Source organism: Schistosoma haematobium, chromosome 2 (assembly GCF_000699445.3).
Source record: "Schistosoma haematobium chromosome 2, whole genome shotgun sequence".
Classification (NCBI taxonomy): Eukaryota; Metazoa; Platyhelminthes; class Trematoda; order Strigeidida; family Schistosomatidae; genus Schistosoma; species Schistosoma haematobium.
In genome coordinates, this window is record NC_067197.1 from 9,424,734 (window position 1) to 9,446,272 (window position 21,539).

Here is a 21,539-nt window from a genome sequence, read left to right on the forward strand (position 1 = left end):
TTGTCACATCATGCATAAAAATGAAGATAAATAAACAAAATAAAAATGAAGCAATGAATGTTAGTGTTAGTTTTATTGTTCCGTTAATTGTTTGACACATTCAGACAATTTTAATAGTTAAATTAGTGATTCGATGATGCTAGACCACCATTGAGAACTTGAAAGATCTGGACGGCCGTTTTGCAACAGTGTGGGACGCCTCAGCAGTGTGCATTCGTGATTGCATATAAAGAACTCGAACCCAGTACCTTTGATCTTGCACTCGAATGCCTAACCTGTAGACCACTAAGCAGGAATCTAACGGTGTTAATGTCTAACTTCAATCAATCTATGAATGTCTGTGCAACCATTCATCCATTATCTGAGATGGATACATATCTCTACCCGATACGTATTGGACTCCACTGTTCAATACAGAGGAATATTGGAAATAGTGATATTTATTTCCAGAATGACTAGTTTCAATGAAAAAAATCATCTTTGGAAACTTGTGTGATTTCTTGGCATAAATAAGCATTAGTGACAATTAATTTAATGACATTTACCCCTTGTTCACTAAAATAACACCTATCGTGCCTGGAATACATCTATCTATCAAGAAATATTCATAAAAGCTCAGTAATTTCTATTTATATCATAAATCAAAAATGTAAACGTATTTCCCTTATAAATGAGATGGATTGTTTAATAATCACTTTTTGACAAAACAAAACTATTCGGTTAAATATCTGTAAAAATTTGATCTCATCACACAGTATTGAAAGTAGTCTCATTCTAGTTCATGAACTCTTATGAGAGAATCCTTCGAACTCCATAAGTAGGATTTAAAAAATCTAACCTGTGATTTGGAAGATAATAGATATCAATTCACAAACAATCGATTTGTAATATAGTGTAACTGTAGTGAACAAGAACACAAATGGGGACAGTCGAATGTATTTGACACGAAATTACAGAGCATCTCACTAAAATCTGAGAACCATATAGTAAATCGTTAATTTGCAAAATATCAATCCATCATATCAAACTTGACTGTTCCTGTTGCAAACATCAATCCATTGTCTCAGATTTCATTGTTCATGCGTTATCATACCAATTGGGTTCCGTTCCTGTTCTTTCCTTATCGACCTTTTACTGAAATACATTCTATGCCTGACCACAGTTATTTACTACTTGTGTGGATATAATAACCCACACCACATAACCACTATATTTTATTCTCTTCAAGTATCAGACTCGTTCCACATATATTCTACTTTACAAGTCTTAGATTTAAGTTTTAGGAGATAAGTTTCTAGATGCATTTATTTATTCAAAATTTAAAACAAAACAGTTGTAAAGTGATTTCTAGTTTTTAATGATCCACAATCCAGCATTGAAAATAAAATTAAGAAAAAAGAGAACTAATCTAAATAAGATAAAAAGGTATGACGAGAATAAACGAAAACATTACATTATATAATACTACTTACTTTTGGTCCAAAAGCCATAATTTTCAACATACATTCCACAGAGAACATGACAGTGAAAGCAGAATTGAAATACAATAGTGTATTACAATAGTTATGATAAGCTTGTTGTTCAGTATCAACGGAAGCAGTAAAATACGTCTTTTGTTCTTGACGATGATACTATTAATCGAAACCAAAAGTACAAAAAGTCGGATGATCATTTAATTAGTAAAGTGTGAATATGTTATGTAGCTTTGCAACATTTTTAATGCTGACTTATGATATATTTCGATTAATAGGTTTCTGAAGATTGTATAAATTTCAAGATTTCATTCACCACAGACTGATTACAGACCGGATATGTCTATAAACCATGAAGCACTGGATTTCAATGGTTGAGATCATGTGTCAGTTGAAGCTAGGCCACCATGAAAACCTGAAAACACTGGACGACCGTTTTGTTCCATTGTGGGACACCTCAGCAGTGCGCATTCACGATCCCACATCACGGGATTCAAACCTAGTACCTATCAGTCTCGCACGCGAGCGCTTAATCACTAGATCACTGAGCCAGATTTTCCATGATGATCAAGCTTCAATTGACTCATTATCTCAACTATTGAAATTATTACAACCTCCACAAATTCCCTTCCAAGCACTTGATTCTTTAGTGATCCATTCCTACAACCCCGACACGGATGAAAATAAAGACCTTTAGATTTCGCATTGTACGCTTATCCATTAGAACTACTGAGTCTGCATCCAATGGTATAATTAAGCCTTCAACCACTTCATGAGATACCGTGACTGTTATCTTTGTAAATTTATAGGTTTTACATAATGACGAACGTGTTTAAGTATTTTGAAAAACATTCTTAAATAATAGAAAATTAGCGTAGTTATTTATTTAATCAAGTTGTATATTTTCAACTTATGTTATCTTTAGTACCTTTTTTGTCAAACAACCCGCGTTCTATTAAAGTCTAGCTGAATTTTTCGCCAGTAATATTTTTTTTTGTTTTAACGAATGATACAATGAACTGCACTACAGTTTTTATTGAACAGGTTTAGTAATTAATTTTGTTAAATACTCGCATTGTTCATGTCTTGTTTTCAAGATAGGTGAAGAATTCCCAGAAGTAGATTGTCCAATTCAATCTAAAACGAATCCACATTTAGACATAGATTTGTTCTGTTAACTTGTGAGGTAAAAGTCAGTCAATTAGAAGTAAGAGTTTATCGAAACACAAACCCACCAGCGGAATGCAAAGAGACATGGAAATAACAAATTCCACTATAAAGATAATTTGTAAACAAGCTTAACGAATGGTTTGACAACGGTTGAATAATCCTCCTTTCTATCTGAAGTAAATGCTAATAATGTCAAAGATTTCAATGAAAGTTTCACATTTGAACAAATATTTACCTAAGCTACAAGTCTTTTCCATCAAGTTCAAAATGAATTCTAGAATAATATCAAATAAAAGTAATGCTGACCATACATCTAACTGAAAACAACAAATTTCATTTAAGTTCAGTCGTACTGCGGTGTATGCTACTTATATCAGCAGATATAAGTAGTATGTAACACCAATCAGAAGTGGAATGCCTGACACCAGAAGGTTGAGAAGATCGAATTGAAGAGAATAGGAAAAGAGAGTAAATGTAATAACAATGAAGTTTGAGACCATTGATGAAGAATTTGCAAATGAATTATTCAATATATGGTTTCCACATTCTACGAAAGAACCTATTTCATGAATTCTCTCTTTGTATTGTGATTTTAATTTCTTATGATCATTTTATTTAAATGCCGCCACGATTTTACTAAGCTACAAAGTATCTCGCGGAATTCGAACCTAGGACCTTCGATCTCGCTATTGATTATTCATAATAGTTGGTGTTTCTGGTAAATATCTAATATGAATTACCGATGTATATCACATATAAGTTTATAACATTATTTTTGCTTTCTAACATACTAAATGATCTGTCATCTAGACTCTGTAAAAATACAGTTGGATATGCCATGACAACTAATTTTATTTTCAAAAAAAGAAGCAACAACCAGAAACAAAATAACAGACAAATGAAATGCGATGGGAAGTTATATTTCCCGATGAAAAAAAATAGTCTCAAACTCATCAGTATTTAACTCTTGTTTAACCAATTAACATTTAATGACTGGAAGTAATTAAAACATGAGAAGTTATTTGAGTTTTTTGTAGTTACTAACTATTATGATGTATTTTCTCTTCAAAAACTAAATTACCTGTCAATTTATAGGATATGGTATTTATGATTGGTTGTATTAACATTATAGTTTACATCATGAAATGACCTTAATTAGACATACATTGAAAACTAGGAAGTACTGGAATACTATTTCATGATAGTTTGAGACTCTTCAATAGTACTCGTGTACAAATCTCATAGGCAATAGAGAAAATAATCATCAGTTTTGGGAAAAATGGTTAATATTTAGATTACTGAGTCGACATAAAATGGCTTAGAACCCAATCTATTTGTGATATTTTGCAAATACCTCCTAAAACTATTGTTGACTAATTGTTTCATACCCAATATGATTGAATTGCACAAGTCATTGCTTCTCTCATTAAAACTCGGAGAATTAATAATAATAATAATAATAATAATAATTTCACCTCTTCAAGTGTTGAAATTAATTTAAAAGGCTATATCCTTGTCTTTTCAGCTAGTCGACCCCGGGGAAACGTTTACATATAAATACAATTAAGTGTATAATGATCTTAATGAGTTGAAACCTGATGAAATGTCTTTAAGTACAAAACTATTAATAATCTGTCAGTGCCAATTTATTATTCAGTGCCAAGTTTTATATAACCTGAATATTTCCGTCATAATAAAATGAAAAATTAATTAGAGGAAATATTTATGATTGATAATTGTTTTATCCCGACGAGAATTATGAATGGTAACTTTTGAGAACTATTTATGGAACGATACGATACATATATTTCTATTGTATACATGTTTCTCCTATTATAAGCTTTATTTTGACCTATAGACTATTATTATATGATTTGTTGTCCTTGAGTTATGCCCAGTTTATTAACTACAGTCTCCCACAATCACAGGCACTTTTGGTTAGAACTTGTATAAATGTTATTTTCTATTTTATGGTACTATGTGGTCTCTTTGGTTTGTATATAAACCCAATATGTTGGAAATAGATGATTTATATCACGGAGGCTGAGATTGGTGTTTTGGACTTAACAGTCAGGGCTAGGTAGGAAGAAGGAACGTTAAGGACTCTAGACTTCGTATACGGGTTTATGCGTCATTGCTTTGGTGGATAAATCACTGTTCTCTAATTGGCGGTATCATTACGTTATATATTAATAAGGCACAAGGCCACAAGTTATAACAGTAATTTCTCGTTAGAATTTACATTGACAGATATAAATAGTTGTACCGAACATTTAAACCAGTTCAATAAATGGAATTCTAATACAACTATATAAATTACTGGATAAAATTGATGATAATAATCATTATACTATGGGATTATACATACATAGTTTATTAGGAATATTTATGTATGGAGTAAGACGAATGAATAATTAACAAGCTATGTGAATAATGTGTAAAAGAAGTTTGAATATAAAGATAATAGAAAAAATAATAAGAGTCAACATTCACTATTTCCCGACTAAAATGATCATATTTGTGACATAATGTTTGATGAATCGCTTGGGAATGAAACGGTCTAAACGAACGATTTTTTTGTTACAGAGATACATTTGATTAGGAAATTCTAGTGGTGATTACCTTAACTATGTATCATAAATCTTGACGTAAAACTTTGATGGAATTTTATTCTCTAAGCTAATAGAAGTTTGTGCTGATGACGTCGTACAGAAGAACGATGAAAGCTCCACAACCAAACCATCTAGCTCAGAGAACAAAACTCCATCAAAGTCATCCACCTGACCCACAAATCTTCTCCACCATTGATGTAAAACCTTTGAAATGCTAATTATTACCTTGTGCACAATGCTAAACTCTTGCCTATTTCATGTTCTGTATCCATTTGATAAAACGATGTTAAAATTTCAATGAATTTACTTCGTCTTGTAATCAGTCACTGGGGATAATACTTGTGAAAGCTATGATATTCATGCTATGTTGTTATATTCACAAAATTCACTTGGAAGTAGTAGCATAATTAGTAGATGGAATGAATAAAGCAACTAGTACTTATGGGTGTTAATTATTAAATGAATGTATTAAAGCATCAAATCATAGAATTGATAGATTTCATTATTATAATTCAAAAGAATAGACGTAATTCTAATAAGAGGTCCAATATAGATTACAGTAACTTGAAGATATAATGAATATTACAATCATGCAGCAACGAAAAAAGACTGAAAGATTTGAGAAAGAAAACGCAACAATGAGAGTATACTTAGTCATTATCAACCTAGTCTAGCACTATTTATTTTGTTGATCAATATGAGGAGACCGGTTGTGTAAATTTCCTATGTATAAAGAGGTCAGGTTAGTTAAGATGGAAGGCAATGGATTCAGCATATGCAAAAGAGGTACGTGTAAATTATGAACTAAATTTCTGAAATCTTGTTGATGATTTGAAAGGCTTTGTTTATGTCCACTTGACGTTTTGTTTTAACTAAGTGAGAAAGTATAAAACGGTTGCCTAATCTTAACTGTTCTCTATTTAACCATTTAGGATAATGTTAAGAAATTTAGTGTTTACCTTCTTTAACTGTAGACATGAAATAACTAACTCCATGGGTTAGCTAAATGGTTTAATTCATTTAAATTAGACAGTGTAAAGGAGGCATATACTTATTTCTGGTCCTAATCGGGGTTGTAGAATACGACATATATCTAAACTTTACAAAACGTTCCCTACCCGTTGAGTCATCAGTTCAATAATATTGTCGTAATTTCAGAAATACAAGTTTCTGAGATGTTGTGATTCGCTACGACTTTGTCTCGGTCTAGATTATTTAGTCATACCGAGTACGTTAAAGGAAGTATCTAGAATATATTCAGTGGTCTTATAGAAGCAAATAAGTTTGGCATTATTTGTTAGATCCATTGCTTGATTTATTGCGCACCTGAGAAGTATAGAAAATAAGTTTATTGACTAAATAATGATGATCTCCTGCATATAATTCTTTTTAACATTCAATTGAATCCTTACATTAAAAAGATATCTAATATCCCAACGTTATTATTCCGTTCGTCTTCTAATGTAAAGAAGAATAAATGGATGAGTATTGTTAAGTCTTTTTAGGAATAATGATCTTATGGATTACACTTACAAATGCAATAAAGATGTCGTCTATGTAGTGGTTATAAAATACTAATTGGTTTATTTCAATTTTAAGTAGACAATCTTCTAGTTTTATCGAGAAATTACGTACAAGGATTAGGCTCAGTGATTATTTTACTGTGACCATATCCATTTGCCTGCGAAATTCGTTGTGAAGTTTAAAGTGTATATTCATCGTATACATGATAATTGACTCTATCAGTCAGTTTATTGCATATGAAATGCACGTTACCTAGGCAGTGGACATTAAGGAGAAAATTCATTACGTCTAGGGGGATATAATAAATTCAGTCTTATCTATCGACTTTTTTATTTTGTAGAGAAAATCCTAGAAGTTGTTTACATAACTCTCTTATTTCAGTAGTTGAAACCATGAATCAATTCAAGCTGGACCACCATGGAAAGCCTGGAAGCACTGGACGGCCGTTTCGTCTTAGTATGTGACTCATCAGTAATACGCACCCACGATCCCGCACCTCGAGAGATTCGAACCCAGGATCTATTACACAATGGTGGACGGTGGCGCGGTTTCGTAGATTGTTTGAAGTCAAACAGTGACACCGTTGGATGCCTACCGGACCAGTGATCTAGAGGTTAAGCATTCGCGCGCGAGACTGATAGACCCTGAGTTCGAATCTCGTGGGGGGCGAGATCGTGGATGCGTACTACAGAGGAGTCCCATACTAGAACGAAAAGGCTGTCCAGTGCTTCCAGGTTGCCCATGGTGGTCAAGTGACTCATGATTTCGACTATTGAAATTTCTGAAATCTCCACAAAACTCCATCTGATAATAACTCTCTAAGCTTTATTTTTACTGTGCTTTAAGGATCTATAATAGATGTTTCATTTTGAATTAACAGATGAAGTTAGTCACATTTAAAACTGATCAAAGGGATGAACAGTTATTATAGGTTTTAAGCAATTTGTATAATCTTGATGGATATGTTAATCAGATTTCTAATAAGATTGATATGTTTTGAAAGAATTGTCACTTTTATTTCTGTTTTTAGGCGTTCTACTTCAGTTGTTTTATATACAACAATTTAGTACGGTTATAGTAACTAGCCTACAACCAATTTCGATTATGGTTAATTTTGGTTAAGCTCTTATATTAACTTACTTAACAGACAATATTATTTGAATAGTAACAAGTCGCATATTTCTTTGTACCGTTATGATCACTAGAGCACATGACAGATTCTAGCTAAAATCTTGATCACTTAAATATCACTAGATAATTCATGCTGCTCCTCATGTATATATGTACAGAAATCTGATTATTAATGCTTCTTTGCCTTGTTGCGACGTTATGCAATTTGTCTATAAATTTGCCCATGTAATTGCTTGCATTTAAATATTCGACTTTCTGCTTCAAATTCGCTTGATGATTTTCATCTGAGCTATCTGTTCATAAATTGTAGTTGCCGATTCTCATTGCCTTCTGATTTCAAACACCGTTAAGATTAATATAATAACAGTTACAAGGGTGATTGATTAACGAAGCAAAGTCATTACACGTTTACATATATCCTTTTATACACAATACTTTGTAACGACTACAAAATGGTTTCATTCTTTAAATTTAATAAATAAGAAAACGAACCATCAACAGTTTAAAATGAATTGAATAACAGAAAACAGGTCTTAATGCGAATAGGATTTTATAGTCTTATGAGTTGTATAATATATTTTAACTAAATTAAAAATGGTCGGTGAGACTATGATTTATGGACGACCATTGAATGACGCTAAACTGACCTGGAAAGTGTCCACCTAATAACCAGGGGGTTATAAACCAGTAGGGAGAATTAGAATTATGATTTATAGTTGATGGTTAAGGTTAGGAATTAGATTTACGGTTTTTCATCACGAACTGGCATCAGCTATAATGCCAAACCCTATTTAGCCAAATATATGAGTGAAGATCGCGCCGAAATTTGAGATCTGTTATCTTATACCTGATTGGTTCGTTCATAAATTATAGTCTCGCCATAAATCCTTCAAACGTATACCGAACATATAACATACAATTAGTGTTTCTTTTAAAATAAAAATGGTCAAACTTACCTTCATCATTAAAATTAAAGTATTAATTGCAATCATAACCATGATGTAATATTCAAATGGTGTCGAGACAACAAGACGCCATACTCGATATTTCAATGAATGTCTATCTTTTGGCATATACCGACATAATGGTCGAGCATTAATAGCAAAATCAATACAACGTTTCTGAAACATAAAGTGTTTGAAATAGTTATATGTTCTTTTCTGAGGAGAAATGTAACAGATTATTCACTAGCTACTTTATATGCCAGTCAAATAAACGTTTATAATCTTTGAAAGAAATAGAAATTAGTAATCTATTCAATGGTAATTTAAATTTTTTCACCTATTACTTATTTCTTTAAATCACAAGCATTATAGGCAGAGATGAATGGTGGCTAACAGTGAAATCCAAAACGCAGGTTTTGTCCTGTTTTGGACCCGTCAGTTGAATGTACCGGCATGCCACAGTTGATGTTCATTTCGAAACTCGAACTAAAGACCGTTCATTCCAAACGACATCACGTTATCAACTTAGTTACTAAGTCCAGATAACCACTAGCTTGTGTAATAAAGTGAAGATTTATTTCATTTTTATATTGATTGTTTGAATCTTCCGATTGAAGCTTAGGATTGCAGTTGATCATTCTCATATTACTATATGCGTTTGCTGTGCGAATTGCCTCGATATCGCCTACAGTGATAAGCGATAGTGTTTGAATCGAACGGTATTTGGTTCGAGTGATAAAATTCTGATTGGATGGAAAAATATATTCCAGGTTTCGTTTTTAGCTAATCAAAACAAACAGTTTGTTTGTAAACATATTAAATACAAGAAATTATTATGTAACATAGTTATTTCGTATCGATCGACAGATAATTCCCATTTAAACACATTAAAAACACGAAGTTGAGTAAAGGGATTTTCTTTTCAACGAATTTATTATCAAGCTGTACGTTCTTTTTGTTAAAGTACTAGCTCCGTGAGGAAATGTGAAGAAGGAATAATCAAGATCATGTAATGGGAGGAATATAATACTAGATTACGTCATATGAGTAATAACAATAGACTTAATAAGTTAGTAACGAATTATAACATGAATGTAGTAGGATGATTAAAATGTTCTTGTTTTTCATAATTGTAGGTAAAGGTAATGGAGGTGCGGAATAAATGAAGTGTTATCACAAGCAGTTTTAAATAAAATATTGAGAATATGAGACATAAGTAAAGGGAAAAATGCATTAATAATAATAATAAAGACCAATGTAACGATAACGATAGGATGTATTTCTTTTGTATGAATAGTTCTGGTTTGAACTCATGGATGGTAAGAGCTTCGGCTATTTTGGGAGTTGGATACTAAGAAATCTAGGTAGAATTGGACGAATCGTATATACAATGTAATAATCGTTACTAACATATTAAGTCTATTCTTATTATTCATGTTACGTAGTCTAGTATTATGATCTTTCTTTTATATCATCTTGGTTATTTCTTGTTTACACTTCCTCATGGAACTAGTACTTTAACAAAACATTTTCATATATATATACAGTTGTACAGCTTGAAAATAAATTGGTTGAAAAGAGATCCTAGTGTTGTTCTACAAGGGTGAGAGGAAAGCAGTTAGGAGTTCCATACTTGAACATCTAATCGACTGTAATCATTCTATTGATCCACAGTTTAATTTTACGTTTGTATATACTATTCGTCCAAATCTACCTGAATTTCTTCGTATCCAACTTCCAAAATAGCCGAAGCTCTTACTACCCATGAGCTGAAATTAGAATTATGCATACAAAAGAAGTACGCCCTATCGTTGTCGTTACCTTGGCTTGATAATAAATTCGTTGAAAAGAGATCCCTTTACTGATCTTCGTCTCCTTTTTTCGCATCAGCTTATCTATAGATTAAAAATTGACATAATAAATTATTTAATTTAGAATAAAAATACTACTAACTTGATTTTTATCTAAATCTAATTCAATTAGTTCATTTTCACCTTGATTTTGAAAAGTAATAATAATAAGTGCCACAAAAATATTTACAAAAAAGAATGGAAATACAATAAAGAAGACCACATAGAAAATAGCCATTTCTTGACGAAAATCTGGTGATGGACCACGATCAGCAACTGTTGAATCAATAGAATTTTTAAGTACTCTATATAAGAACAATAAAAAAGAAACACAATCAAAAGTACATAAATTGTGTTAAAATGTTTGTTATGTTTAAGAGAGTAATAAAATGTTGATAATATTAATGAATGAAACACATTATTGAGAAGTAAAAGGTTTTACGTGAAATGATATTAACTGAATGGAATGGAATGGAATAATAGACAGATCTACAACTTTATATAATACTAATGTGGGGCCCTTTATTTTGTCGTCATTTAGATCGGACAATGTTTGTTGATGAGCTCTCCAATTTAGTGGCCCGGGATCTGACTCCAATTTGATCGTATGAATGATTGTTATTGAAATATATATGTCACCTATTCTCGTATATAATTATCGACTTAAATCGCGTTAGTCAATAATGGAATTAAATAAGTCAAATAAGGAGAATGGAATTTTGAATACATATATTTTTTATATGAATCGAATGGAATAGAGCGAAACGAAACGACACGCAGTGGAGATGGCGGGTAAGCCAACCCCCTTTACTCAAGCGTTAATCAATATTTATAGGCACACAGAAATAGGCTACAGACATGTGATGAATAGGATAAAAAATGTACACACGCACATATGCGCTCATATAAAAACAGTCATGGTTGATAAGCGGATAATTAACAAGGTCGGAATATGACTCAACTAGAATGAATGGATTGGCCTGTCCGAAAGTTAGAATAAGATGTATGGGACTGGATCCCAGAGTTGATGTTCGAGTCCTGAAGTGAACATCAACTCTGAGATGCAGGCACATCCAGCGAACGAGTACAGAATAGGACGAAACGCGCGTCCTGGCTTCCTCTGCTAGCCACTATCCATCTTTGCTTATGAAGTTTGTGACTTAAGGCGATATCGAGACATTACTCATAGGATGCACATATGCCAACAAGAGACTGACCAATCGCAGTCCTAAACAGCAATGAGAAGATACAAGTAAAACAATGCCAAGTGAATTTAAGCGATAGAGATTTTGCTTCGAAGTTCGTTGATTTTATGAATTCATATTATTATTAATAGCTTTATTCAATATTATAGTTTTTAGTACAATATACAATTCTCAGAACAAAGTATATCACAGGTTTCCTTTTACTTATTTCTTGATTGATCCTGACGATAATATATTGAGTGACTGACAATTAGATATTAGCAGTTCAGGAATCAATATCTGAATAATGTTTATTCTTTCCAATGCATATATATAACCACCACGATGTCTCTAATTGTACATTTTTGTAACCCGTACAGCGAAGGGTTATAAACTGTTCATAAACATACGAAAACAGATAACTTGTTGAAGTATCCAGGAACACGTAGATTTTACATTAAAGCAGGGTCCCACTAAATATAGCTTGTATATTGCGATAATAACTAAGTCATTTCGTCTTCAATGTATTTATATCAGTCAGTCATTCAGCTACAACGTAGGACCAGGCACATATATGCATCGGTCCAAGTTGCCATACCTCATTAACACAACAAGATGGACACCGGATTCATAAAAATGTAGTTATATATATATAGACTTTAGGTGCTCTTCAGTAACAAATGGATATTTAAAAGAACAAAAAGAGTCCAATTTCAGTAGGTTTATTATGTAATAAAACTTTATTCATAACTATGACTGTTTCAATGAAAGCATCTGATTAATATTAATAGTAGTTTCTTTCTTTACTATAATATTACAGGCTGAGAATACTACATCCAACTAAACGTATAGTACTGAATAAGGCCTTTATAATCATGGTCGTTATTATTAATAATAATAGTATTAGCACTTTTATTATCACTTCACTCTAATGATAACATATCATTTAAAATTGAGCAATGTTGAAAAATAGCCCTGATAAATCTCATAGGTGATTGTTTATTCTTTCACTAAATGCGATCACATATGACATTATAGTCAGTCAGTAACAACGTAAAACTTCGTACGTACGTACATCAGTTCGAGTTGCCACACCACATTAGCATAGAGATGCAGTTATCAATTCAAATCCCGTAGTGGTAGAGGTAATAAGAGTATAGGCAGTAATCAGGAAAATTAGTGTTTGGAGATGTTATTTAAAGAGTGTAATACAGTGAAACAAATTTGGGAAGAGAAAAAAAAGAGACAAGGAGGAATAAGGAGATCAAACTTTGGGAGAACACAGAGAGTGGATGCACCTGCACCATTGCAAACGATTTTTAGCCATGTCATTCAGGGTCTCTAACCATCGGTTGCTATCATCTCGTGGTCCCCAACCAGGTGGTCTACACCTACCGACATGACTCAGTCCACTTGTCAGTGACTTCATGGACTTGTGCCATGTTTGGTCTGGCCTCCCCTAGCCTTCTTCCAACCTATTCCTATACCATTGAACATCGCACGTCGAGGCAGTCGGTCGTTGGGCATACGTAACACATGTCCCAGCCATCTCAACTGATGAAGTTTCACTACTTCATCAATTGATTTGCCATCCTTACCTAGTACCCGTTTCCTAACAACTGCATTATATGTCTTCCATAGACTCAAGGATTTTTGTTCTATCCAATAATCATATGAAACAAAGCAAGAAATTCCGTAACAAGATTCAATGTATTAATATACTCCTTTCTGAATTTTATCACGCTGTATACATCCTATTTGCATCATGTCATCATTATTTCGAGTTGTATTTTTGATTACTTAGTATGTAGTAAGTAGTTCATCTCTACGCTCTACATTTTAAAACTGGAATTTAGATACTTGTCGTAGAATAATCCAACAAACGTTTGTTTGAATATTCTTGTTAATTTACCTCAAGTTTGTATATTTTTGGACCTAAACACTGAGTGGCAAACAATTTTTTGGTAAAGTATTCCCCTGGACAGAAACAAGTAATATATTACTGAAAATTCTTTTTTAAATTAATCTTCTGAATTAGGTATTTTCTGAAAAGAAACACTTTTATGCAAGAAGCGGTTTGTACTTAAGCGACGACATTCACATCAACTGAAATATATCAAGGTGAAATAAAAGTATTTTCAATAATGTAAGTCTTCAGACGCTTAAGTCCAAAATCCTAAACAACTGTCAGACTTTAACCTAATCTCATAAATAGTACTATAAATGTGTCATCCTTAGTACTAATAAAATATATTATATATTGAAGCAAACCCATTATTTATGAAACTTGACTACGCTACGATATTTTAGACGAGGAAAGTAAAAAGTGTTTCTGGTAATTTTAAATAGGTTGTTTAAGGCACAAAACTATCTCATTTTAGCTCATCATTACACAGAAGTGAATTTAATCTATTCAAGATAAGTATATTATTAGAGCTACATCACAAATTTCTATGATGATCTTTTGACGTTCAGTATTTACACATTTTTCAGATATCATCTTTATAATCAAACAATTACATGTAATTGAGGGAGTTTATGTCGAAGCACTTAAATGTGAAGTGATTTTTATGAATAGATTACTCAGTTTTTGAATAATGGTATTCCTCCGAATTAGTGTTGTACGATTTTTTGATGATCGTCAACGTCTCCTTTGTTTAGAACTAGGGTTTGAAGAATACAGACTTATGAATTTCAGGACCGGCAGTAGCCCCCGGGGGGACTCCAGGCGGAGTTGTATATCCAATCTAAAAAGGATATAATAGATGAAATATGACCTCTTATATACATGGTAATCCTATATCCTGGCTTTCAAGTGTAAGTTTATAACTGATGTGGGTTTCGGGAGACTGATTTTGAATAAATGAAAATGAATGTATATCCGATTCCTTAAATAAGAGCTGATTTATAGATTCCTTCGTTTGTCTGATATTCAAATTTAATCAGTTTTATTACCGTCTTTTGTCTGTAAACATGAGTGAAACGCATTTGCTCCTTCATAAAAAATTCTCCTAAAAATCACGTTGTTATAGTATCTAATATCTGAAAATTCTAAGTGCAGATGACCAAAGAAATTGGCCGAAAGTCTTCACAAAATCCAAATTGGCAGGTACCAATTTTTCAGTGTTAAACCTTAGTCTGTACGTTTTAAGAATCCATTTGAAACAAATAAATTTTTAGTAACTATAAATTCCTGGTGGTGTACTTCTACCATTAAAGGATAGAATACATGTATAACCCCAAACCTTTTTCTACACTACGTGAAATGTCATAACTACGGTCAAACACATTATATTCAAGCATTCAGAAATCTTTTTAACGGTTCGCTTAATAATGAAGTATTGTGGAAATTAGTGACGATTTCCTGTAAATTCTACTGCACACTAAAGCTGGGTTTATGACAACTAAGCTGTAATCTCAAATATAAGATCAGGATAAATGTCATCAGTGATTTTAAACTAAGGAAACTAGGAATAACAACTTAAATGAGATAACGAATTTTCTTGTAATCTTACCTGAAGCATGATCAATATTTCAAACTAAATAGAGGAATCAAAATATAAAAGTATTATATCATTTATCGTCTGTGAAATTATAAAATTCAAGACTTTCCTAATAATGGTGAATTCTTAAAACTATGGATCCTCAATAATTGAACACTGAATTACGAAGGAAACTAAGTATATTTATTAAGAAGTTAATTACTTACGCTGGCCACCCCTCACCAGTTGTCACTGTGAATAGTGTAAGTATTGCATGAATTACATTATCATAATTGAAGTCGCGTGTACGCCATGTACGATTCTGAAGGAATGGATCACCTCGATCATTGTAATCAATAAACTGGCCCCTAAATTTAAGTAAAAGTAATACAATCATTTTTGAGCAAATTATTTAATTATTGACATATGGACTACTAGCAAATGTGTAAGTAGTTCAATGAATTTAACATAATTGTTCAGTTTATTTTGGAGAAACTGTGTGAGCTAGTATGAAAATAGACTCGGAGCTAAAATATTTAATATTATATAAAGTCACAGAGAATTCATCTCAATACATCAGTTGTTGATTAAAGCTTTTATAAAATACCTCGATACACAGTTGGTCCGATCCTCTTTGTTTTGTTTGCGTTTAACATTTGAATTTAATCTTACTCAACGTCTTTTCTATACAAATAGCTCCGTTTATGAATTTGAGTATGACAGTTATTGTTTATGTGCTACTTTTTTATGTTTATTCACACGAATTGTGACCAGTCATCTTACTAGTTTCCTCGACATACTAGTAATGCTCTCAAATACTATGTTTCAAAGCTTCATAACTCAAATATACAGGTGAAAGAATACAATACTTAAATCCTGCCGTGGCTTTTAAAAATTCGTTCATCATTCAACTATTATCCCTTAATCGAAATATATTCAGTTTGTAAGTATAAACGAAATCCAGTTATTCTCTCATGAATCCCATATATCAGCAATGATACAAACCCTCTCACTCAGTAATAAGTAGACTGACGATATTTTAACTAAGAAAAAAAAAGTTCCCTACTTATCTACAGCTCTCCTAAACTGAATGACATAAACTAATTTTCTTTTCATTAGGTACAAATGTAACATCAATGATTTCTGATTTTTGAATCAAATTCCCATCATACTGTATAATTACCGATGACAACTGATGAGAGAGAGAGATAAAAAACATAATTTCTGAAAGGCTAAAGTACATTTTAAATCAGTGTTATTTTTTAACAATGAATATTCACATTCTTGTGTATGTACCGATACTCATCCATATATGTCTACTCTTATGAATATTCGTTTAGGATGTATGATGCAACATCTTATTTTCTAGCATCTAACAAAATATATTCATAATCATTAGGTAAGTTGTAACAAGAGAAGGTAGCACATCAAAACTTCATTATATGCAATAGACTAGATTAAGTGAAAGAGGAAAACTAGTATTATTAATAATAATAATAATTCAAATACTCACTGACAATCATCTCTTGTCATTTTAGAAACATCATTACAATAGAAAAATTTTCCCTGAAATAATTGAACAGCAATGACGGCGAAAATGAATTGAAAAAGCCAATAGACGATTAGAATATTGAAAACATTTTTAAGTGAACTGATTACACAATCAAATACAGCCTGAAATAGATGATAAATAAAGCAAAAGTAACTTGTTAATAAGTTTGTAAATGAACAAATTTACAAAGAAAATAATTTGTAGTATAGATGGTAGTTGGAATTAGTCGATAGGAAACCCTGGACCTGGGTTTCGTGCTATTTGGCACTCGTCACCTAGACTGGTGTTCACATTGCAACATGGTCCATAGCATTCGATCTGCACTAAATAAGGACTTGACACACATGACATTGATCACCACCCAGTGATCAATTAATTGTAATTTATAGTATATTTCTAATAGGGTACAGTATGTTGAATTATGTAAGTTTGGATTATATCACCGTAAATCGAGTTGTGTCCACATGTTGAGATTATCACTTTTTGTAATGAGCATAGTTTCGTTAAATATTCACCCTGAAAACCGTTATTAAAGGGGATCCCACGGGATCTGTTGTAACGGGTGGACTGCAGGTTTTGATAAGCAGCGTTTATATCGATCGATCCAGTGACACGTAAATACGTAATGAACGACCTAGAGTCTCGATTGGCCCTGCCTTGCTGTCTATCCCAGCCAGTTGAGCTCAGAACGCAAGTCACAGCCTCTGAGATACGAATCATTATATTTCAGACATACTCTGTTTATATACCAAACAAACAAACCACATCGTACCATAAAATAGAAAACAACATTTACACAATATTTAACAAGTGAAATAAATATCGACCAATAGGAAATGTCCATTTAACGTCCAAGGACACCATTCGATCTAACACGATAATTACTGGTATTTTTTATGCATCCCTAACAGGATTGAATTCAGAAGGCGATAAGAAGCTAAGATTATAATTTCTTAACTGGTCTCATATACCATAGTATTACAAACATATCAAGCGAATTTAAGGGAAAAAGGTCAACGAATCGTTGCAAGCGAATATAGAGGCAAATTTATAGTCATATCAAATAAAGACACGGCGAATTAAAGTACACTTTTGGTGAAGTTTTGTTCTCTGAGTTGGATGGTTTGGTCGTGGAGCATTCATCGTTCTTCTGAACGACATCGTCAGCACAAACTTCAGATAGAAGTGAAGTGTTCGAACTTCTCCATATATGATGATGTGATTCAGAAGAACGATGAAAGCTCCACGACCAAACCATCCAGCTCAGAGAACAAAACTCCACCAAAATCATCCACCTGAGCTACAAATCTTCTCCACCATCTCAAAGTACACTTTGTTTTTATAGTACAAGCACATATACATGAGGGAGGGAGAATAATACATGAAGCTGTATTTAAGCAATCAAGATTCGAGTTATACAGAAATATGTGTAGGCTGTAATATACGTTCAAATATACACGTTTACGTAGATACAAAAAAATAAACGAATTGTTATTATGTCGATAACATTGTCTGTCAGATGAAAGGGAGTGACAGAGATTAACCGTTATCAAAATTAATCGTAAGATTGTTACTATATGCTGATTTATATGATTTGAAACATCCAATAGTGATTAAGAACGACATCACAAAACTTATTTGAGCTCATTTCACAAATTAAAATCATAGAGTTCACATAATCTGATATATATGGTTGACTTTTCTTTGAATTATCCATCAACTATATGTCCAGTTCTATTCCTATTGACTATTGTTTTATCATCAGATATCATCAATGTAGATTTCAGCAAAAATGTGAGAAAAGACGTTGTCATACCAATAAAGGAGATGAACTGCTAAAAATTCGAGATAACAGTTTGATCAACGATAATGATACAGACTAAACGCTGAATATTAGTGTATAAAAATAAAGATTTATGAAGGAATATGGAAAGTCAAGATCTACGAGATTATAATGGTTCATTTCCATTTGCTTATGGTTAGGTAAAATGAATATTCACTTCATCCGATTTAATGCTTCTGACCGCTGTAAATATCGTCTAATTTTATTACTAGTCATTATTGAATACTTTGATCTTAGGAAATTATACTAGAATGATTGTGTTAAATTTATGAACAGCATTGAATTCGGAAGCTTCCAATATCTCACTAATAAATATAGATATTTCAATAGTTGAAATTATGAGTCAATTGAAGCTAAGACAACCATGGAAAACCTGAAAGCATTGGACGGCCGTTTCGCGCACTGCTGAGGAGTCCCATACTAGGATGAAACGGCCATTCATTGCTTCCAGGTTTTCCATGGTGGTCTGGCTTCCATTGACTCATGATTTCAACTATTGAAATTTCTAAAATCTCCACAAAACCCTCTTCTGAAAATATAGATATATTTGTCTTAAATGGTAAAGTAATTTTCAAGAAAACAGTTGAACCATCAATAATGACAAACCATCTCAGATATAGTTAGAGATAGATGTTTAAAAGTGAAAGAATGACTGAATAGAGGAAAAAAACAAATCATCATTGTTCTGAATAATCCTTGAATGAAATCAAGGTTACCTATCAATTTATTAATTCTACATAAACTAACTATTCATCAAAAAAAAACTTTTCCCTTTTTCTGCTACATGGAATCGTATAAGAAAATATTAAGATTTTCAAACTAACTTTTAATTTTGGCACACGATTGATTGTTTTCAATGGTCTAAGAACACGTAGTACACGTAACGACTTTATAGTATTCAAATTCTTCGCTGATGTACTTGTACCAATTCGTCTGGAAAAAAATGTGAATACCAAACAAAAGGTTAAAATCAATCATGTTCAATAAATATGGAGGACAGTGACATTTCTATTGTTATTCGATAGTTTATGCCTTAGTTAAAGTAATGTAGTGGCTATGCTTCGTTGATCAATCACCCTCGTAACCGTTATTAGATAAACCTCAAAGGTGTTTGAAATCAGAAGGCAAAGAGAATCAGAGACTACAGTTTTATTAGCAGATATCTCAGACCACAAAGCGGAAAGGAGAATGAGTGAGTCAGTGAGCCGAGTATATATATATATATCACCTAATCAATTAAACAACTAATAGTAAGGCTAGCAGAATGAATATATGCTAAGTTGTAAGGAATGCTCAAGCATACATATTCATACATTCTCAACAATAATAAAGATACAATGTTATAGATAAGTTGTTGTTGTACGAAGACTATATCCGTTAAATAAGTTACCAAAATGAATTAACCGATTTAAATGTGAACAAACTTAATTGCATGTCAGTTGCTATAGTAACACAACTTAATTATGAAATTTAGTTCATTTTATAAGACTGAATGACAGTATTATTTATTAAAACCAATAATCATAAGATTAATAATCGTGTAACAATCTGTTTCAAGATCATCATTTAGATCATATTCTTACTTACTTACGCCTGTTACTCCTCGTGGAGGGGCATTGGCCGCCAACCAGCACTTGCCATCCAATCCTGTCCTGGACAATCCTTTCCAGCTCCTTCCAGTTCCTATTCATCCATTTCATATCTGCTTCTATTTCCCGACGTAATGTGTTCTTTGGCCTTGCACTTTTCTGTTTCCCTTCAGGATTCCAAGTTAGGGCGAGCCTCGTGATGCAGTTTGATGATTTGCGCAATGTATGTCCTATCCATTTCCATCGTCTTTCCCCACTTTCCTCTTCAGTTGGAAGCTGGTTTGTTCACTCCCACAGTAGTCTGTTATTGATGATATCCGGCCAATGGATGTCGAGTATCTTGCATAGACAACTGTTTATAAATACTTGCACCTTCTTGATGATGGTTGTAGTAGTTCTCGAAGTTTCAGCTCCGTACAGTAGAACCGTCTTGATGTTCGTATTGAAGATTCTGACTTTGATATTGGTTGAAAGTTGTTTTGAGTTCCATATATTCTTCAATTGTAGGAATGCGGCCAATGAGTGTTCAGTTTATTTTAATACTTAAGTGTCATATATATTGATATTAGTAGAGTCTACGCTGAAAACAAACTGAAAATCAAACTGCATCACGAGGCAAGCTTTAACTTGGAATCCCGAATGGAAGCGGGTAAGATGAAGGCCAAAGAACATTTTACGTCTGGAAATAGAAGCAGATATGAAATGGATGAATAGGAACTGGAAGGAGCTGGAAAGGATTGTCCAGGACAGGATTGGATGGCAAGTGCTGGTTGGCGGCCAATGCTCCTCCACGAGGAGTAACAAGCTCAAGTAAACACTCACCACAATTATATGCTCTGTTTTGATCAGAAGTACTATCATTTTGAACAATAATATTACAACTTTCGCATACAAACTTATTATTAAGGCTTTAGCCAATAATCCAATCATTCAGATAAAAGGGATTGTATTTAGCTATTAACATAGCTCTTTGCTTAGGTATTTGGCTCACAATAAAATTTTGTCCAAACGTTCACTGCTATATATATAGACAAAACAAATATCAAATTATTTGAACTAACGATCTTAGTAATAGCATGATCCTGATTGGTATCAAAGAAATAATTGTAGTACAGGCCTCTTTACTTAATTTATAACTGTCTGTGCTCTTTGCCTTAAAGCTATATGTCATTGTATTGTTATTAGA

The 21,539-nt window shown here is 32.6% G+C and overlaps 1 protein-coding gene across 1 annotated transcript in view; it reads right to left on the bottom strand.

Moving 5' to 3' along the window:
- Nucleotides 1-21,539, bottom strand: part of CACNA1A (Voltage-dependent P/Q-type calcium channel subunit alpha-1A) — a gene marked incomplete at its 5' end in the record, with an annotated part of 160,488 nt that overhangs the window by 37,369 nt on the left and 101,580 nt on the right. Inside the window, 6 exons of the mRNA XM_051219135.1 lie at nucleotides 1,473-1,631; nucleotides 8,866-9,030; nucleotides 10,807-11,008; nucleotides 15,597-15,737; nucleotides 16,883-17,043; nucleotides 19,589-19,697. Of these exons, the coding sequence (XP_051067429.1) occupies nucleotides 1,473-1,631; nucleotides 8,866-9,030; nucleotides 10,807-11,008; nucleotides 15,597-15,737; nucleotides 16,883-17,043; nucleotides 19,589-19,697 (937 nt within the window). The remainder of the gene's footprint in view (nucleotides 1-1,472; nucleotides 1,632-8,865; nucleotides 9,031-10,806; nucleotides 11,009-15,596; nucleotides 15,738-16,882; nucleotides 17,044-19,588; nucleotides 19,698-21,539) is intronic.